Source organism: Saccopteryx bilineata, chromosome 10, assembly GCF_036850765.1.
Source record: "Saccopteryx bilineata isolate mSacBil1 chromosome 10, mSacBil1_pri_phased_curated, whole genome shotgun sequence".
NCBI lineage: Eukaryota > Metazoa > Chordata > Mammalia > Chiroptera > Emballonuridae > Saccopteryx > Saccopteryx bilineata.
In genome coordinates, this window is record NC_089499.1 from 13,860,321 (window position 1) to 13,875,999 (window position 15,679).

The 15,679-nt window shown below is 53.0% G+C and overlaps 1 protein-coding gene across 3 annotated transcripts in view; it reads right to left on the reverse strand.

The window, feature by feature from the left end:
- Nucleotides 1-7,906, reverse strand: part of ACVR2B (activin A receptor type 2B) — a 39,674-nt gene extending 31,768 nt beyond the window's left edge. For 2 of the 3 annotated variants that reach the window (XM_066244494.1, XM_066244493.1), the window contains exon 1: nt 2,953-3,142. In XM_066244494.1, coding sequence (XP_066100591.1) covers nt 2,953-3,073 — 121 coding nt within the window. In that variant the 5' untranslated portion in view covers nt 3,074-3,142. Of the gene's footprint in view, nt 1-2,952; nt 3,143-7,635 lie in introns of those variants that run through there. The other variant, XM_066244495.1, reaches the window with a different exon arrangement.
- Nucleotides 7,907-15,679: the final 7,773 nt, after the last annotated feature.

Below are 15,679 nucleotides of genomic sequence, written 5' to 3' on the forward strand. Positions count from 1 at the left end.
TGCCGGGTGGATCCCGGTCGGGTGCATGCGGGAGTCTGTCTGACTGTCTCTCCCTGTCTCCAGCTTCAGAAAAATGCAAAAAGAAAAAAAAAAAAAAAAAAAAGAAAGTCCATCAGTAAGAGACAAGTTAAGGTCCTGGCCGGTTGGCTCAGCGGTAGAGCGTCGGCCTGGCGTGCGGGGGACCCGGGTTCGATTCCCGGCCAGGGCACATTGGAGAAGCGCCCATTTGCTTCTCCACCCCCCCCCCTTCCTCTCTGTCTCTCTCTTCCCCTCCCGCAGCCAAGGCTCCATTGGAGCAAAGATGGCCCGGGCGCTGGGGATGGCTCCTTGGCCTCTGCCCCAGGCACTATAGTGGCTCTGGTCGCGGCAGAGCGACGCCCCGGAGGGGCAGAGCATCGCCCCCTGGTGGGCAAAGTGTTGCCCCTGGTGGGCGTGCCGGGTGGATCCCAGTCGGGCGCATGCAGGAGTCTGTCTGACTGTCTCTCCACGTTTCCAGCTTCAGAAAAATACAAAAAAAAAATGTAGTCCATATATTCAAACTCTGGACTTGTACACAGCTCTTAGAAAGACTGAGGTAGAGCCACAGGGATTGGAAAGAAGGCCCAAACATCTCTCTGGATGAGAGGTTTGGATGTGCTTTTCACGGCAGAGCAGACAGGATTGCACTGCTCTGGGTCTCCTTCTTCCCCCAAGTGGCCCTCCAGCTGCAGGGCCCAGAAGAGGACCCAGGCCAGGTGTGAAACCAGAATTCATCTAACTTTCTTGCTCTATTTTCTAAGCCTCTGAGCAGATGAACGCTGAACCCTCTTGTCCTCAGGGCACAGAGAAACTGGACCTCCTTATGAGACTTGAGCCACAGGGCTCCCTTCTAACTCATACCCCACCCAAGCCAACAGTTCCAAGTGGGGACCCTGGTGTGCCTGGCTGGTGAACACCTGAAGGGAATGTCAAAACTTGGGAGAGCCTGACCAGGCGGTGGTACAGTGGATAGAGCATCGGACTGGGATGGGATGCAGAAGACCCAGGTTCGAGACCCCGAGGTCGCCAGCTTGAGCGTGGGCTCATCTGGTTTGAGCAAAAGCTCACCAGCTTGAGCCCAAGGTTGCTGGCTCAAGCAAGGGGTTACTCGGTCTGCTGAAGGCCCGCGGTCAAGGCACATATGAGAAAGCAATCAATGAACAACTCAGGTGTTGCAATGCGCAATGAAAAACTAATGATTGATGCTTCTCATCTCTTCGTCCCTGTCTATTCCTCTCTCTGACTCTCTCTCTCTGTCTCTGTAAAAAAGAAAGAAAGAAAGAAAGAAAGAAAGAAAGAAAGAAAGAAAGAAAGAAAGAAAAAGAAAAAACAAACTTGGGCGAGAAGAAAATTCTCCTAAAGCACATAAAGATAGGTTTTCTTAACCCCTGGCTACCAGTCCAGGACTCTGAGAATTCGTGCATGCTTCCTGAATCAATGGCGGGGGTGGGGAGGGGTCTGGGGGGCTGTCAATGACATTTGGACATAAAAAGGCATTGTCCTCATACCTGAAAACAGTGTGCACCACTCTGCAAGCCAGAAGGAAAAATCATCCTAGCATCAACACTCAAGAGAGTCAGCTTCCAAATCAGCCTCCTGTTTTCATTGGTTCAGGTCTAGGAGGCAAACAAGGGCCCCTCCCTCTCCTTAGATGGACAGACAACAGCTGGTCTGGTCACATCTTCTGAAATGCTCGGCCACAAAACCCGGGAAGCAGCCTCCTCCATCCTCCAGCCAAGGGCTTGGGTTTCCAACCAGCCTTCCTTTTCCTTCCCCAGAACTAATTTTAGCCTCCTTGGTTGTCAGAGTAGAACTGAAATAGTGGACAGAGAAACGTTTGCAAACAAGAGCATGAGCTCACCTCACAAAACATCTCATCTCCAGCCCAGAAACGGGCCTGAGAGAAGACCCGCTGTGCGGCAAGCCAGGCCCCTAGAGAAGGTCCCCTTGGGAGGAGGGATGCACGACGGCCCAGTGGGACGGGCTCCCTTTCCAACACCAGCTGCAAGTGATCACGTGTACATGAATGAAGACACGCAGGTAGGGCTGCCAGCCTCCCAGAGTCTGGAAAAGGCACTTGTATGTGCAGAGCGAGCCTGGAATAACCAGGGCAAAGCACGTGGCTCAAGGTGGAAAGCCATGATTGATCCTGAGCCAGGAGGAGGCATGGATGACCCTCAAATATCCCAACCTGCATTATCAGCTGATTTCAAGAACCCACCATTGTCTTAAGCAAAGACATCACTGGGAAACATTAAAAAAAGACTCGGAAGAAGACGGAAGCATCTCCTCTCCCCCAACCCCACTCCCATCCCCATCTAACCACCTGGCATTCAGAAGCGGTGCCACCTCTCAGGCTGGGTGGTGAAGAAAGACAACACCAAAAGGAAGCCCTAAACCAGGGGTGGGTGTCCATTCCGGGACAAGGACTTGGCGATAGAATGAGAGGGAAGGAATAGAAGACAGAGAATTCCGAGAGGGCAACCGAGCTCCTTTGGAAAGACCCCTGAAGTGATGGAACTGGCAAGTCTCAACCCAGCAAGCAACCCTTTTACATAAGCCCTTCACGCCCCAGGGATGCGAAGTACCTGGGAACTAAGGCTTTTAAGCTTGGGGGGTGCTTCCGCCCACCCCAAGCCGGGGTCTGTAATCAGTTCCCAATGCAGCAGGCTATGTCTTGCTGAGATCAGAGCAGAGCCCCCCAGAAAGCACCTCCTAGCAGAGCTGGCAGGACAGGAGGAGCCCAGAACAAACACAGGGACTGCCAGCCTGCCGAGCCCAGCAAACAGGCGCCCCTAGAAATCAATCCCTTGGTTCGGGGCCTCAGGGCCGGCAGGGCAGGGGCAGCTCTATCCACACCTCCCCAGGTCCAGAGGAGGAAGCCTGGCTCTGCCCTCCCAACTCTGAGGCCAGGGTAGAGACCTGTGCCCATACCTTTGGGGAGAGGCTGCCCCCTTGCTCTGGCGTCCCCAGACTCGGACTCAGACTCGGAGCTCCAGGTCCACAGCTGCTCCTCCGGGCGCCACGCCGCTGGCCCGCTCGGGGGAAAGGGCATGCCGGCGTCAGGCTACAAGTAGCGCCGGCGCTGCTCCGGGCCCACGCGGACAGCCCGAGCTCCAGCGGCTCCCGGGCCCCAGCAGCAGGCCTGTGCTGACATTCTGCGCGTGTGGGAGGGAGCGGCGCGAGTGCAAACCTCAAGGCGGCGGTCAGAGGCAGGTGGGCGGGTGCGGGCGGGCAGGCTGCCCAGCCATCCACAACCGCCGCCTCCCTGAAACCCGAACCACTTCTGGGAAAACTCAAGGACGCCAGGATTCTCCTCGGTGGCCAGCGGTACTCCAGAACCACTAGTTTCCAACCAAACTCTCCCACGCTGGGCAGGTTTAGCGAGGCACTGACTCTCCTCGCCTTTCAGGAAAAGCTAACCTCCGGCCCTGGATCCAATGGGGCAGCAGTAGGGGCAGGCCTTAGCCACAAAGGCCACCTCGCACGACTGTCTGTCTCTTTAAAAAGCGTGAGAACATTTCGATCAGGGGGTCTCAACCTGAGGTGATTTTGCACCCCCTCTGCCTAGACATTTGGCAATGCCTGGAGGCATTTTTGGTTGTCATGATTGGAAGTGCTACTAGCATTTTTAGTGGGTACCAGGGATGCTATTAAACATCCTACAGAGTACAAGAGAGCATCCCACACACACACATCCCATACACACATCAAAGAATCATCAGCTCCAAACTGTCAACAGTGTCTAGGCTGAGAAAGCCTGTGCTAGAATGAGGCCCACCGAGCCATGACCCCCCCTGAAGGCGTCTATCCAGTGCCGTTCTATCCAGTATTACCCAGACCAGCACCCCCACAATCCCATATCCCAGGCTACGGTAACAGGACACAAACTGCAAGTGGATCCACATTCTGCCCTGATGTCCCTTGGTCCCCGCTCGTATTCCCCTGAGCTCCAAGGCCAGGAGCTAAATGTACTGGCATTCAGGGAAGGGCCTCCTGGAAGAAGAGGCCGAGGAGGAAGAGGGGGAGACCAGAGCCGAATGTAAACATTGGACATAATCTGAACAAAAAGCAGAAGTAAAGGGGAAATCATTTCCAGTGACTAGCCCAAGGTGGGTATGGAACAAGGCCAATACCCCCCCATCCAAGAACAGCAATTTCCCCCTCAGGTTCAATGGGTATATGCAAGGCGGCCAGGACAGTTTCCTGGTATCCGTGCAGAACAGCAGCATCAAATATAAGTGTGTGTGCATGTGTGCACACATGCACACACACTTATTTGTATTTTCCTGGGGAAAGGGTCCACGTCTTTCTTCAGATTCTCAGAGAAGCCCATGATACAAAGGACTGCAGTATAGGACGGGGGCCTCTTTACTGGGGTCCTTGAAAAGGAAGATCCTTCACTGAAGAGCCGGGGAAAGTCCGGTGCTACCTGGAGGTCTCCATGCCTAAAAAAAACCCCGACGCAGTACACTACAGAGGCCATGATGTTCCAGGTCTTGTTTTCACCCAGATGTAGGGCCTGGAAAAACAGGCAAGTTGCTCACATGATGTACCTTGAAAGAGCCTCTAACACAGGGGTCGGAAACCTATGGCTTGTGAGCCAGATGTGGCTCTTTTTTTTCTTTTTAACTCTGTGGGTTTTTGGGGGTTTTTTTATTTTTAATTTTATTTATTCATTTTTTTTATTAGAGAGAGAGAACAGGGGGAGGAGCTGGAAGCTTCAACTCCCATATGTGCCTTGACCAGGCAAGCCCAGGGTTTTGAACCGGCGACCTGAGTGTGCGACCTCAGACCACACTCAGACAAATGAGAGGGTTCCCAAATCCCAGGAATGTCCAGGAGGATTCTAGAGACAGCCAGGTGAGCTCTGCGTGCCTATTAAGTCAGCATGCTGCCATCCTCCCCTCTACAAGCCAATACCTCCCTTTCCTTAGGAAAAACAATCTCAAAGCAGCACTTAAAAGGGACTCGGGGCAGAGAGGGAAACAAATCCAATCCAGGTCGACACTTTATCCACTGCGCCACCACAGGTCAGGCCAGATGTGGCTCTTTTGATGGCAGCATCTGGCTTACAGACAAATCTTTAATTAAAAAATAATAACATTAAAAATATAAAACATTCTCATGTATTACAATCCATTCATTTCCTACTGCTCATGTTCATAGTTGCGGGTGGCTGGAGCCAATCACAGCTGTCCTCCGGGACAACACTAACTTTTTATTGGATAATGCATACCGTACATGGGTTGTTGTATGGCTCTCACAGAATTACATTTTAAGATATGTGGCGTTCATGGTTCTCTCAGCCAAAAAGGTTCCCAATCCCTATGCTAACAGCTGAGGAGGGTGCCCACCCAGTCTTCCTGAAGGGCAGCCTAGCCAGCAAGACAGGACAGAGTCTGGAGTGCCCAACAGGAACAAGGACAGGAAGGGGATAATACCCTTCCCTGTAGAGGGGCATTAATGGCCTGTAGCTCTGTGGTCTGCATCCTTGACAGCTACCATTTACACTGAGCCTGAGCGTCACTTCCCTTATACAGTATACACACACTTCTCTCCCCGGGAATTGGACGTTGGGTCAGAGTAGCCAGCCTGAGGGCAGGCGAGGGAAAGAGGAGGCAGACCTGCACTTCATAAAGGACAGATGGGAGTCGGATCCCCTTCCGCAGCCAGTGGCTCCTGACATTCCACTCAGAACACTCTCCACGTGGCCCTACAGGCCCTGACCTGAGCCCCAAGCACAGTACAGAGACAGATGGCAGGAGCTCCTGTGGAATATACAGATGTATCCACCTAGACGTGGGGCAGCACTTCCAACAGGTTCTCAAAGGTCAGAGCAGTGGCCGCCAGAGGAATGGTTGGTGTGACTACAAGAAATAATCAGTGACACACAAACCTCCCAGCTTCTTCCCAGGGCAGGAACACAGGTGACTGAATTTCAGTCTAACTCCAGCTGCCCCACTCTGCAGGGCACTGCCCAAACCAGGAGGGAGTACGGGAGGAAAGAGTCTGGGTGGGGGTAGGACCCAACCTGCCTACCTAACCTGTGTGAGAGGTGAGGGCTGGTGAGACCACACTCAGACAAATGAGAGGGTTCCCAAATCCCAGGAATGTCCAGGAGGATTCTAGAGACAGCCAGGTGAGCTCTGCGTGCCTATTAAGTCAGCATGCTGCCATCCTCCCCTCTACAAGCCAATACCTCCCTTTCCTTAGGAAAAACAATCTCAAAGCAGCACTTAAAAGGGACTCGGGGCAGAGAGGGAAACAAATCCAATACCACTTCGCCTCCACCGCACAGGAAATGGCTCCAAAGGAGTCATGATGCTCCCTTCCAGGGTGCCTAGGTACCAGCGAGGAGGTCTCTATCTTCTGGTCCCTACGCTGTGGCTAAGAAGCACCAAGCCCCACAGAGAGAGAACGCGCTTGCTTTGATGTAGACAGACAGCTAAGTCAAGCAACAGTGCAAAAGAGACAGGCAGTGCGGGGGTGGGATGGAGATCCCGGATCCCCACCCCCGCACAGCGCGGGGTTCCCAGTCCCGCCCCTGCACGCCCGACCCCGCCCTTCGCGGGTTTCCCAGACTCCGCGCGGCTACCACCGCGGGCAGCTAGGGACCCGCGCTGCATGTGTAATGGGGGCTGGGAACAAAGACGCGCAGGACCCGGCGCTCAAGCTGCCGCGCATCAGCCGCCCGACGGCCTCGGACTTCTCCCAGGAGCTTCAGTGCACGACTCCTCACGCTTCCCAGGGCTACCCAGAGCCAACCAGAGCGTGGCCCTGGCCCCTGCTGCGAGCCCCTGCAACGCTAAAAGAGGGAAATGGGTGCTCCCGCATTAGGGGGAAAAGCGCCTTCCCCGTAGAAGTCCGCATATATACACCCGCACACACTCAACCACACGCGCGCGAGCCAAACGCTAGTCCCGCGGGTCATCCACCCCCACCCCCGCCACGTGCTTCCTGGAGGCCAAAAGGAAAAGGGACCTGTTGGTTTTCCTTCGCGCCCCACCTCCCCTCCCAGGAGCCCAAAGCAAAGCGGTCCCGCGGGGTGGCTGCACCTCGCGCTCTAGGGCCCGCAGCGGGGAAAGCGGGCGCAGGTGGGAGCGGGTGCCAGCGGCCCGCTTTGCGCGGAACGCGACGCGGGGGCTCCTCCGAGCAATGAAAAACAAACACCCTTCGCTACAATTAGTAACTGAGGGTCGCGTAGCCCTCCCCATAGCTGCTGCTGCACCTACAATCCTGCCACCCCGAATTAGATCCGCCCGCCCCGCCTGGCTAGGTTCCCCACGCTCAGGCTTTCCTCTCACTCTCCCTGGGTTCCCCGCGCCCACGTAGCCCGAACCCCGACCCTGGGGCTCCGGATCCAGGCCCCCCCATCGTGGGGTCGCCTCTGCGAACCGGAACCTACAGCTCGCCGCACAGTCAACAACGTCCCCACAAGATCAGATAGCGGGACGGCGAGCGCGTCCCCCGTCCCCGCCCCAGGAGGTGCAAGCTGGGTGCAGGTGGCGCGGCAAGGAGGCCGCGGGCCCGCCCTTTGTTGGTAAACACCGCGCGCCGCCCGAGGCCGGCCCCGCGCGCCCTCCCCGCACCCCCCACGCCGCGCCCAGTCCTTACCCGCGCACAGCGATCCCCAGAGGAGGGCGAGGGCCGCCCAGGGCGCCGTCATGTTCCGCGGCGCCGCCCCGCGGACACCCGGAGCCCGCGGGCAGGGCCGCGCGGCGCTCCCGGGGCGCGCAGGGCCCGGCGGCGGCCGCGCTCTCCTTCCCGCTCCTTCCTTCGGTCTCGTTCCCCGCGCGCTTCCTGCGCCTTCGTCCCCGAGCAGCGTGCGGGCTCCAAGGGCCGAGCGGCGGGGCCGGGCTCAGGGCCGCTGCGGTCGGCACAGGCTGCGGCCCGGGCTCCGGGGCGACGCGGGGGCCGGGGGGCGGCGGCGGGGCGCGGGCCGGGGTGCGCCCGACTCAGGCATAGCGCGGCGGGGCTGGGCCCGGGCCCCGGGCGCAGGGGCCGAGTCCGGAGGGGCCATGAACTGGGGGAGGGGTGGGGGGGAGGGGAGCTGAACCGAGTCCAAAATGGCTCCTGAGCCGCGGCCGCGGAGACGAGCCAGCGGGGAAACCCGGATGTTGGATACAAAGAGCCGGGCGAGCTGGGCGGGGAGGGGGAGGGGAGGCGGGCCCTCCGGCCGCGTGGTCCGCGCCCCCCTTAGGGGCGGGACCCCAGAGAAACAACAACAAGGAGGCCCCGCCTCCCGCCCGCGCCCTCCCAGGGGAGGCGAAGAAACCACCAGATAGGAGCTCTGGGTTAGGTGCGCTTCAGAGGTGACGGTCCTGGACCACTTGACCCCGGGACCCCGTGAGCACCGAACCCTGAATCCTTGCTTCGCGCGCTGGAGCCCACACTCCCGAACTCATCCTGCCCTGCGACTTCAGAGTGGGTGGAGAGACCCCGAACTCTGGCCTGGCTTCCACTCCGCGCCCGGGTTACCCTATATGAAATTAGGGTCACAATGAACCATAGTTGAGTCGTGCGAATTAATCGGCAGAAAAAGGCTGTCTTTTCTGAAATGACAAGAGGGCCCACACGTCTACACCCCCAGGACCTCCCTAGACACACACACAAAGGCGGAGCTGGGGATCCTAGGGTTGGAGCCCCCTGCAAGTGAGGGAGCGCGCAGAGTGCCGCCCTGCAGGGCAGATGCCCACAGAAAAGGGCTTTGCAACTTGCTTCCCACCCTCAACTCCAACTGGTCCTCAGCCCTCACACCCTGCCCCGAATGCTCCAATCTGCACCGTTCAAACTTCTCAATTGCCTGTAGTCCCCGCAGTTGATCTGTCTCGCTAATGGCTTCGTTGCCCTCTTCACCTCCCCCAAGGTCCTCGGTGCGGGAGGTTGTACTCCATCTCGGATTCCATCCTCTATCACACAACCAGAGCTTGGAAGTCATGATGTGGCTCCCAGCTAAGGAGGGAAGAAAGCCCGTCACAGCTCAGGGAAGGGGTGCAGGATCCTTGGATACAGAAATTGTCCTCCCTCTTCTGACTTGTCACAGCCTTTGTTAGGGTAGGAGCAGGGCAAGAGCAGCCAGGAGAGAGGCAGCGCCTGGAAGTCTCCGTTATTTCACTTCTCTGATTCCGTTTCCTTCTACAGAAAGTGAAGGGGTTAGACACCACTGTACTTTGCATTTTTTACATTGCTGAAACCTTATTCAAACAAAATCATATGTAAAAGTCCACCCTATAGAATGCATATTACCTTGATTGAAATTTAAATGAAGGACCATCACCTCCAGTTTGCAAAGCACCAGGAACACTTCAGAGACCATACTTTGGAGTCACTACCCAGAAAGATTTCTAGGTCTCTAAGGGTCCCTTCCAGTTCTGGAAAAGCCTGTGATAAAATGAGAGCCTCCTTGCCACACAATCCTCTATAGGACTTTTTTTTATTTTTTATTTATTTATTTTTTGTGTGTGTATTTTTCTGAAGCTGGAAATGGGGAGAGACAGTCAGACAGACTCCCGCATGCGCCCGACCGGGATCCACCCGGCACGCCCACCAGGGGGCAACGCTCTGCCCACCAGGGGGCGATGCTCTGCCCCTCCGGGGCGTCGCTCTGTTGCGACCAGAGCCACTCTAGCGCCTGGGGCAGAGGCCAAGGAGCCATCCCCAGCGCCCGGGGTATCTTTGCTCCAATGGAGCCTCGCTGTGGGAGGGGAAGAGAGAGACAGAGAGGAAGGAGAGGGGGAGGGGTGGAAAAGCAGACGGGCGCTTCTCCTGTGTGCCCTGGCCAGGAATCGAACCCGGGACTCCTGCACACCAGGCCAACGCTCTACCACTGAGCCAACCGGCCAGGGCTCTATAGGACTTTTAAGGCAGAACTGAACGCTACTGAGCAAAGAGCAGTGTAGCATGGGATACCTAATCCCATAGGAGGCTATACTGATAGACTCAGGATGACAGGTAAAGCAACTCCATATCCTGAATACAGTAAGTCCTCACTTAACATCAAAGACAGATTATTGGAAACAGGACTTAAAAGCAAAATGAGGTATAATTAAACCAGTTTCACCATAGGCTGTGATATGCACAATAGTTAAGTTCTTGCAGTATATTTCTGGTCACAAAAACATCACCAAAACTTTTAAGTGAAAACTTCACCCAAAAAACCACTTCTAATGTTAGACTTTGAAATAATGTGAGCTATACAGATATTTAACGAAAATTAATATAAACAAGTTAGATAGAAAAAAAACAAACAAACAAGTTAGATAATTTTTTTCCAACCTGCTTATTCTGGTTCAAGGTCACATGTGGCCAGAGCCTATCCCCACAGCTCGGGGTGCAAGGCGGGAACCAGTCTTGGACAGGATATCCTTCCATTGCAGGGCCACTGACACACCTGGACACTCACTGGGACAATGCAGACACACCAATTCACCCTAATGTGTGCATCTTTGGGCTGTGGAAGGAACCCTGAGTCCCCTGAGAAGATCCACAAAGACATTGAGAGGACATGCAAACTTCACATAGACAGTGGCCCCTGCTGGGAATTTATTCTTTTTTTTCTCATCAACATTCTAACAAAATGACATTGAACAAAATGTTATACAAGGACCTGCTGTAAATGTCTTTCTTAGGGAGGATAAATCACTGCCTCCTCCTGATTGGAAGCTACCAACCATAATCCACATGCCAACAATTAGACGGGCTGCCTCCTCTCTCTCCTACCCCACCCCGGCAGGCTATCACAGTAGGAACTCAGAGAAGTCCCAGTTGGCAACACATCTGTCTTTCACCCCGATGTCTATGGGAACTCCAAATTTGTATATCCAACTGCCTACTTAACATCCCTACTTGGCAGCCTATTAGGTATCCCAAACTTAACCTCGCCAAAGCAGAATTCCTCATTTCCCCCATAACTCTATTCTTCTTCTGTGGTCCCTGTCTAAATCAATGGCATGACCAACTAACCAACTTCTCATATCAAAACTCTATGAGTCATTCTTGATTACTCCTATATTTGGTCCATCAGCAAGTTGGCTTCCACCATCCAGCTACATATAACCATATACCATCAACACCAAACATCTGGCATCTGGACCAATGTGACAGCAGTGAACTGAAAGGGATCATAACTGGTCACCTTCTACTCTTGCCTGGCTATAAGACATCTTCCTTACAGCAACTGAAATGAACTATTAAAAATGGGACTCATATCACATTACCTCTCGCTTAAGATCCTCCCATGGCATCCCCTCATGATAGCTAATGAAGCTTTACTGAATCAGCCCTGTTTCCTCTCCCATCTCATCATTATCAGCCAGAACACACTGTACTGCATTTTTTTATTATTTATTTATTGATTTTTTAATTGATTTTTAGAGAGAGGGGAGAGAGAGAGAAGGGGGAGGAGCAGGAAGCATCAACTCCCATATGTGCCTTGACCAGGCAAGCCCAGGGTTTCGAACCGGCAACCTCAGTGTTCCAGGTCGATGCTTTATCCCACTGCGCCACCACAGGTCAGGCCCTGTACTGCATTTTTTTAAAAACGATTTTATTTATTGATTTTAGAGGGAGAATAGAGAGAGAGAGAGAGAGAGAGAGAGAGAGAAAGGTAGAAGAGCGGGAAGCATCAACTCTTAGTAGTTGCTTCTCATATGTGCCTTGACCAGGCAAGCCAGCAAGCCTGGGGTTTTGAACCAGGGACCTCAGCATTCCAGGTCAACACTCTATCTACTGCAACACCACAGGTCAGGCTACACTGTACTGCTTTTTGTCTTCAAACACATAAGGTTGGCCCTGGCTGGTTGGCTCAGCAGTAGAGCATCGGCCTGGCATGTGGAAGTCCTGGGTTTGGTTCTTGGTCAGAGCACCCAGGACTTCCAAGTCCTTCCCCCTTCCTTCCCCCTCTCCTTTCTCTCTATCTCTCTCTTCCCCTCCCGCAGCCAAGGCTCCACTGTAGCAAAGCTGGCCCAGGTGCTAAGGATGGCTCCATGGCCTCCGCCTCAGGCGCTAGAATGGCTCTGATTGCAGCAGAGCAACGCCCCAGATGGGCAGAGCATCGCCCCCTGGTGGGCATGTCGGGTGGATCCCAGTCCGGGGCATGCGGGAGTCTGACTGCCTCCCCACTTCTAACTTCGGAAAAATACAAAAACAACAAAAAACAAAACAAAACCAAAAAACATAAGATTGTTTCTGCCTTAGAGTCCCCACAATCCCCACTGCCACTGCTGGAATACTCTTATCTGCTCCAAAGATGAAAGTTATGATTTTATGTAACATAATTTCAGGAGTGACATACAATCACCTTTGCCATATCCTACTTATTACAAGCAAGTTACAGGTCCTGTTCATACTCAAGAGAGAATTACACAGTGGTGTGAACACCAGGAGGCAGGGATCGTTGTAGGACAGGGGTCCCCAAACTTTTTACACAGGGGGCCAGTTCACTGTCCCTCAGACCGCTGGAGGGCCGGACTATAAAAAAAACTATGAACAAATCCCTATGTACATTGCACATATCTTATTTTAAAGTAAAAAACCAAAATGGGAACAAATACAATATTTAAAATAAAGAACAAGTAAATTTAAATCAACAAACTGCCCAGTATTTCAATGGGAACTCTGGGCCTGCTTTTGGCTAATGAGATTGTCAATGTCCAGTTCCATATTTGTCACTGCTAGCCATAACAAGACAAGTGATATGACGCACTTCCGGAGCCGTGACACGTGCCTCCCGTGTCACCGGAAGTAGTACTATATGTGAGCGACGCTACGCTTTGCTCTCACTGATCACCAATGAAAGAGGTGCCCCTTCCAGGAGTGCGGCAGGGGCCGGATAAATGGCCTCAGGGGGCCGCATGCGGCCCGCAGGGCCGTAGTTTGGGGATCCCTGTTGTAGGACATACTGGAGTTTGTCTGCCACGTGGAAGGCGTCACCCATGTCTGCTGTGGCCCATGGCTCTTCGCTGGTCCAGCCGCATCTTTCACTTGGCATTGCCCTCCTTGAATACTGCTAAAGAGGACAATGGAGCCCTGGCCGGTTGGCTCAGCAGTAGAGCGTCGGCCTAGCGTGCGGGGGACCCGGGTTCGATTCCCGGCCAGGGCACATAGGAGAAGCGCCCATTTGCTTCTCCACCCCTCCGCCGCGCTTTCCCTCTCTGTCTCTCTCTTCCCCTCCCGCAGCCAAGGCTCCATTGGAGCAAAGATGGCCCAGGCGCTGGGGATGGCTCTGTGGCCTCTGCCCCAGGCGCTAGAGTGGCTCTAGTCGCAACATGGCGACACCCAGGATGGGCAGAGCATCGCCCCTGGTGGGCGTGCCGGGTGGATCCCGGTCGGGCGCATGCGGGAGTCTGTCTGTCTCTCCCTGTTTCCAGCTTCAGAAAAATGAAAAGAAAAAAAAAAAAGAGGACAATGGAAACTGCGTTTTGAGCAACATCCTCACCCAGCTTCCTGCCCACAGAAACTTGGGGACCCAAAGTCTTTTTACATTGACTCTCTTTTTATCTAATTGATGTCATTTTTATTAGTGTAGCTCCCTAAAATGTTCTGTGAACTTTGGGTCTCATTTGAATTCGCTCCGTGCACCAAAAGCCATCTCCATAATTATCTTCGAGATCTCTCTCTCTCTCTCTCTCTGCTCAATCCCTGATTCTTTCGGTATAAAAGGATGCTATGGGACAAGAATCTTGTTTCCTGAAAGTCATTTTAATCAGCTGGAAAGGTTCTGTCAGACAATGCCTGATTCTTTCAGAAGTCTTAGTTTTTTTAAAAGCCATGTCTTATATTTGATAATCTGTTATTAGCTTAAAGGGACAGAAGAAGAGAAAGTTATTTTGTTCATTCTAGCATCTTTATATTCCCTCTAAATGCTACTTGAAATCTGGCTAGTCTTTTTCTAATAGTCAGCTGAGATTTTCAATATTCTGCCTAGAAATTTCTTTCCTCAAGCCCAAATGTTCAGTAGGTGCACTTTCTATCTTCCAAGTTACCACCAGCCCTCAGTTTCCTTGCATTTTTCTTAGCCTCCTAGAATGATTTTCTCACCATTTCTCCTGTCCCCACCCACACCCCAGTTTCAATGTCACATATATTAGTTTTTTGTTTTGGCACCATTTTCTGTGTTGGTTATCTATTGCTGTGCAATATGTCACTTTAAGTCTCCATACTTCATTTTTTTTTTTTTTACAGAGAGAGGGATAGATAGGGACAGACAGACAGGAATGGAGAGAGATGAGAAGCATCAATCATTAGCTTTTCGTTGCGACACCTTAGTTGTTCATTGATTGCTTTCTCATATGTGCCTTGACCGTGGGCCTTCAGCAGACCGAGTAACCTCTTGCTGGAGCCAGCAACCTTGGACTGAAGCTGGTGAGCCTTGCTCAAACCAGATGAGCCCATGCTCAAGCTAGCGACCTTGAGGTCTCGAACCTGGTTCCTCCGCATCCCAGTCTGATGCTCTATCCATTGCGCCACCGCCTGGTCAGGCCTTTATTAATTTTTTTTACAGAGACAGAGTCAGAGAGAGGAATAGACAGGGACAGACAGACAGGAACGGAGAGAGATGAGAAGCATCAATCATTAGTTTTTCGTGGCGACCCTTAGTTGTTCATTGATTGCTTTCTCATATGTGCCTTGACCACAGGCCTTCAGCAGACTGAGTAACCCCTTGCTCAAGCCAGTGACCTTGGGTCCAAGCTGGTGAGCTTTTACTCAAACCAGATAAGCCCATGCTCAAGCTGGTGACCTCAGGGTCTCGAACCTGGGCCCTCTGCATCCCAGTCCAACACTCTATCCACTGCACCACAGCCTGGTCAGGCCAGTCTCCATACTTTAAAATAATACTTATTTGGTTCATGAATCTATAGTGCGGTGATTTATATTGGGCTTAGCCAGGTGATTCTTCTCATCAGAACTCACTCCCATATCTAAGACAGTCCATCACCCTATGGATGATCCAGGGTAGATCTGCTCAGGCTAGGTTAGGCACAGAATTGTCATGAAAAAGGCAGAGAGCAAAGTGAGAATCTCAACTGCATAAGGGTTTTGCAAGCCCTGGCTTACATCATGGTTGTGAAAATCCCAGCTCTGGCCGGTTGGCTCGGTAGTACAGTGTTGGCCTGGTGTGTGGAAGTCCCAGGTTCAATTCCTGGTCAGGGCACACAGGAGAAGCAACCATCTGCTTCTCTACCCACCCTTCTCTCCCCCCCCTGCAGCCATGGCTCGATTGACTTGAGCAAGTTGGCCTCTGGTGCTAAGGATGCCTCCGTGGCCTGACCTCAGGCGCTAAAAACATGGTTGTAGTTGCAAAGGAGCAGCGCCCCCTAGTGGGCTTGCCTGGTGGATCCAGGTAGGAGAGCATGCGGGAGTCTGTCTCTCTGCCTCCCCTCCTCTCACTAAAACAAACAAACAAACAAACAAACAAACAGGTAAGAAAAGAAAATCTCATTGGCCAGACTTGCAGAGCTGCGTCCAGAATCAGAGAGAGAAAGCACAACAAAATTCCAAAATACATGGGTATAGAGAGAAGTGAAGAACTGGGGTATTTTGCAATCTATGTGGAGAACAACGCTATATTTGCTTCATAAAAATAATCTGTAAGTGTTGTCACTCCATGTTCTGGGATACATGATGCAGCATAGGAATTAAATGTTCTGTGAAGGTTTAG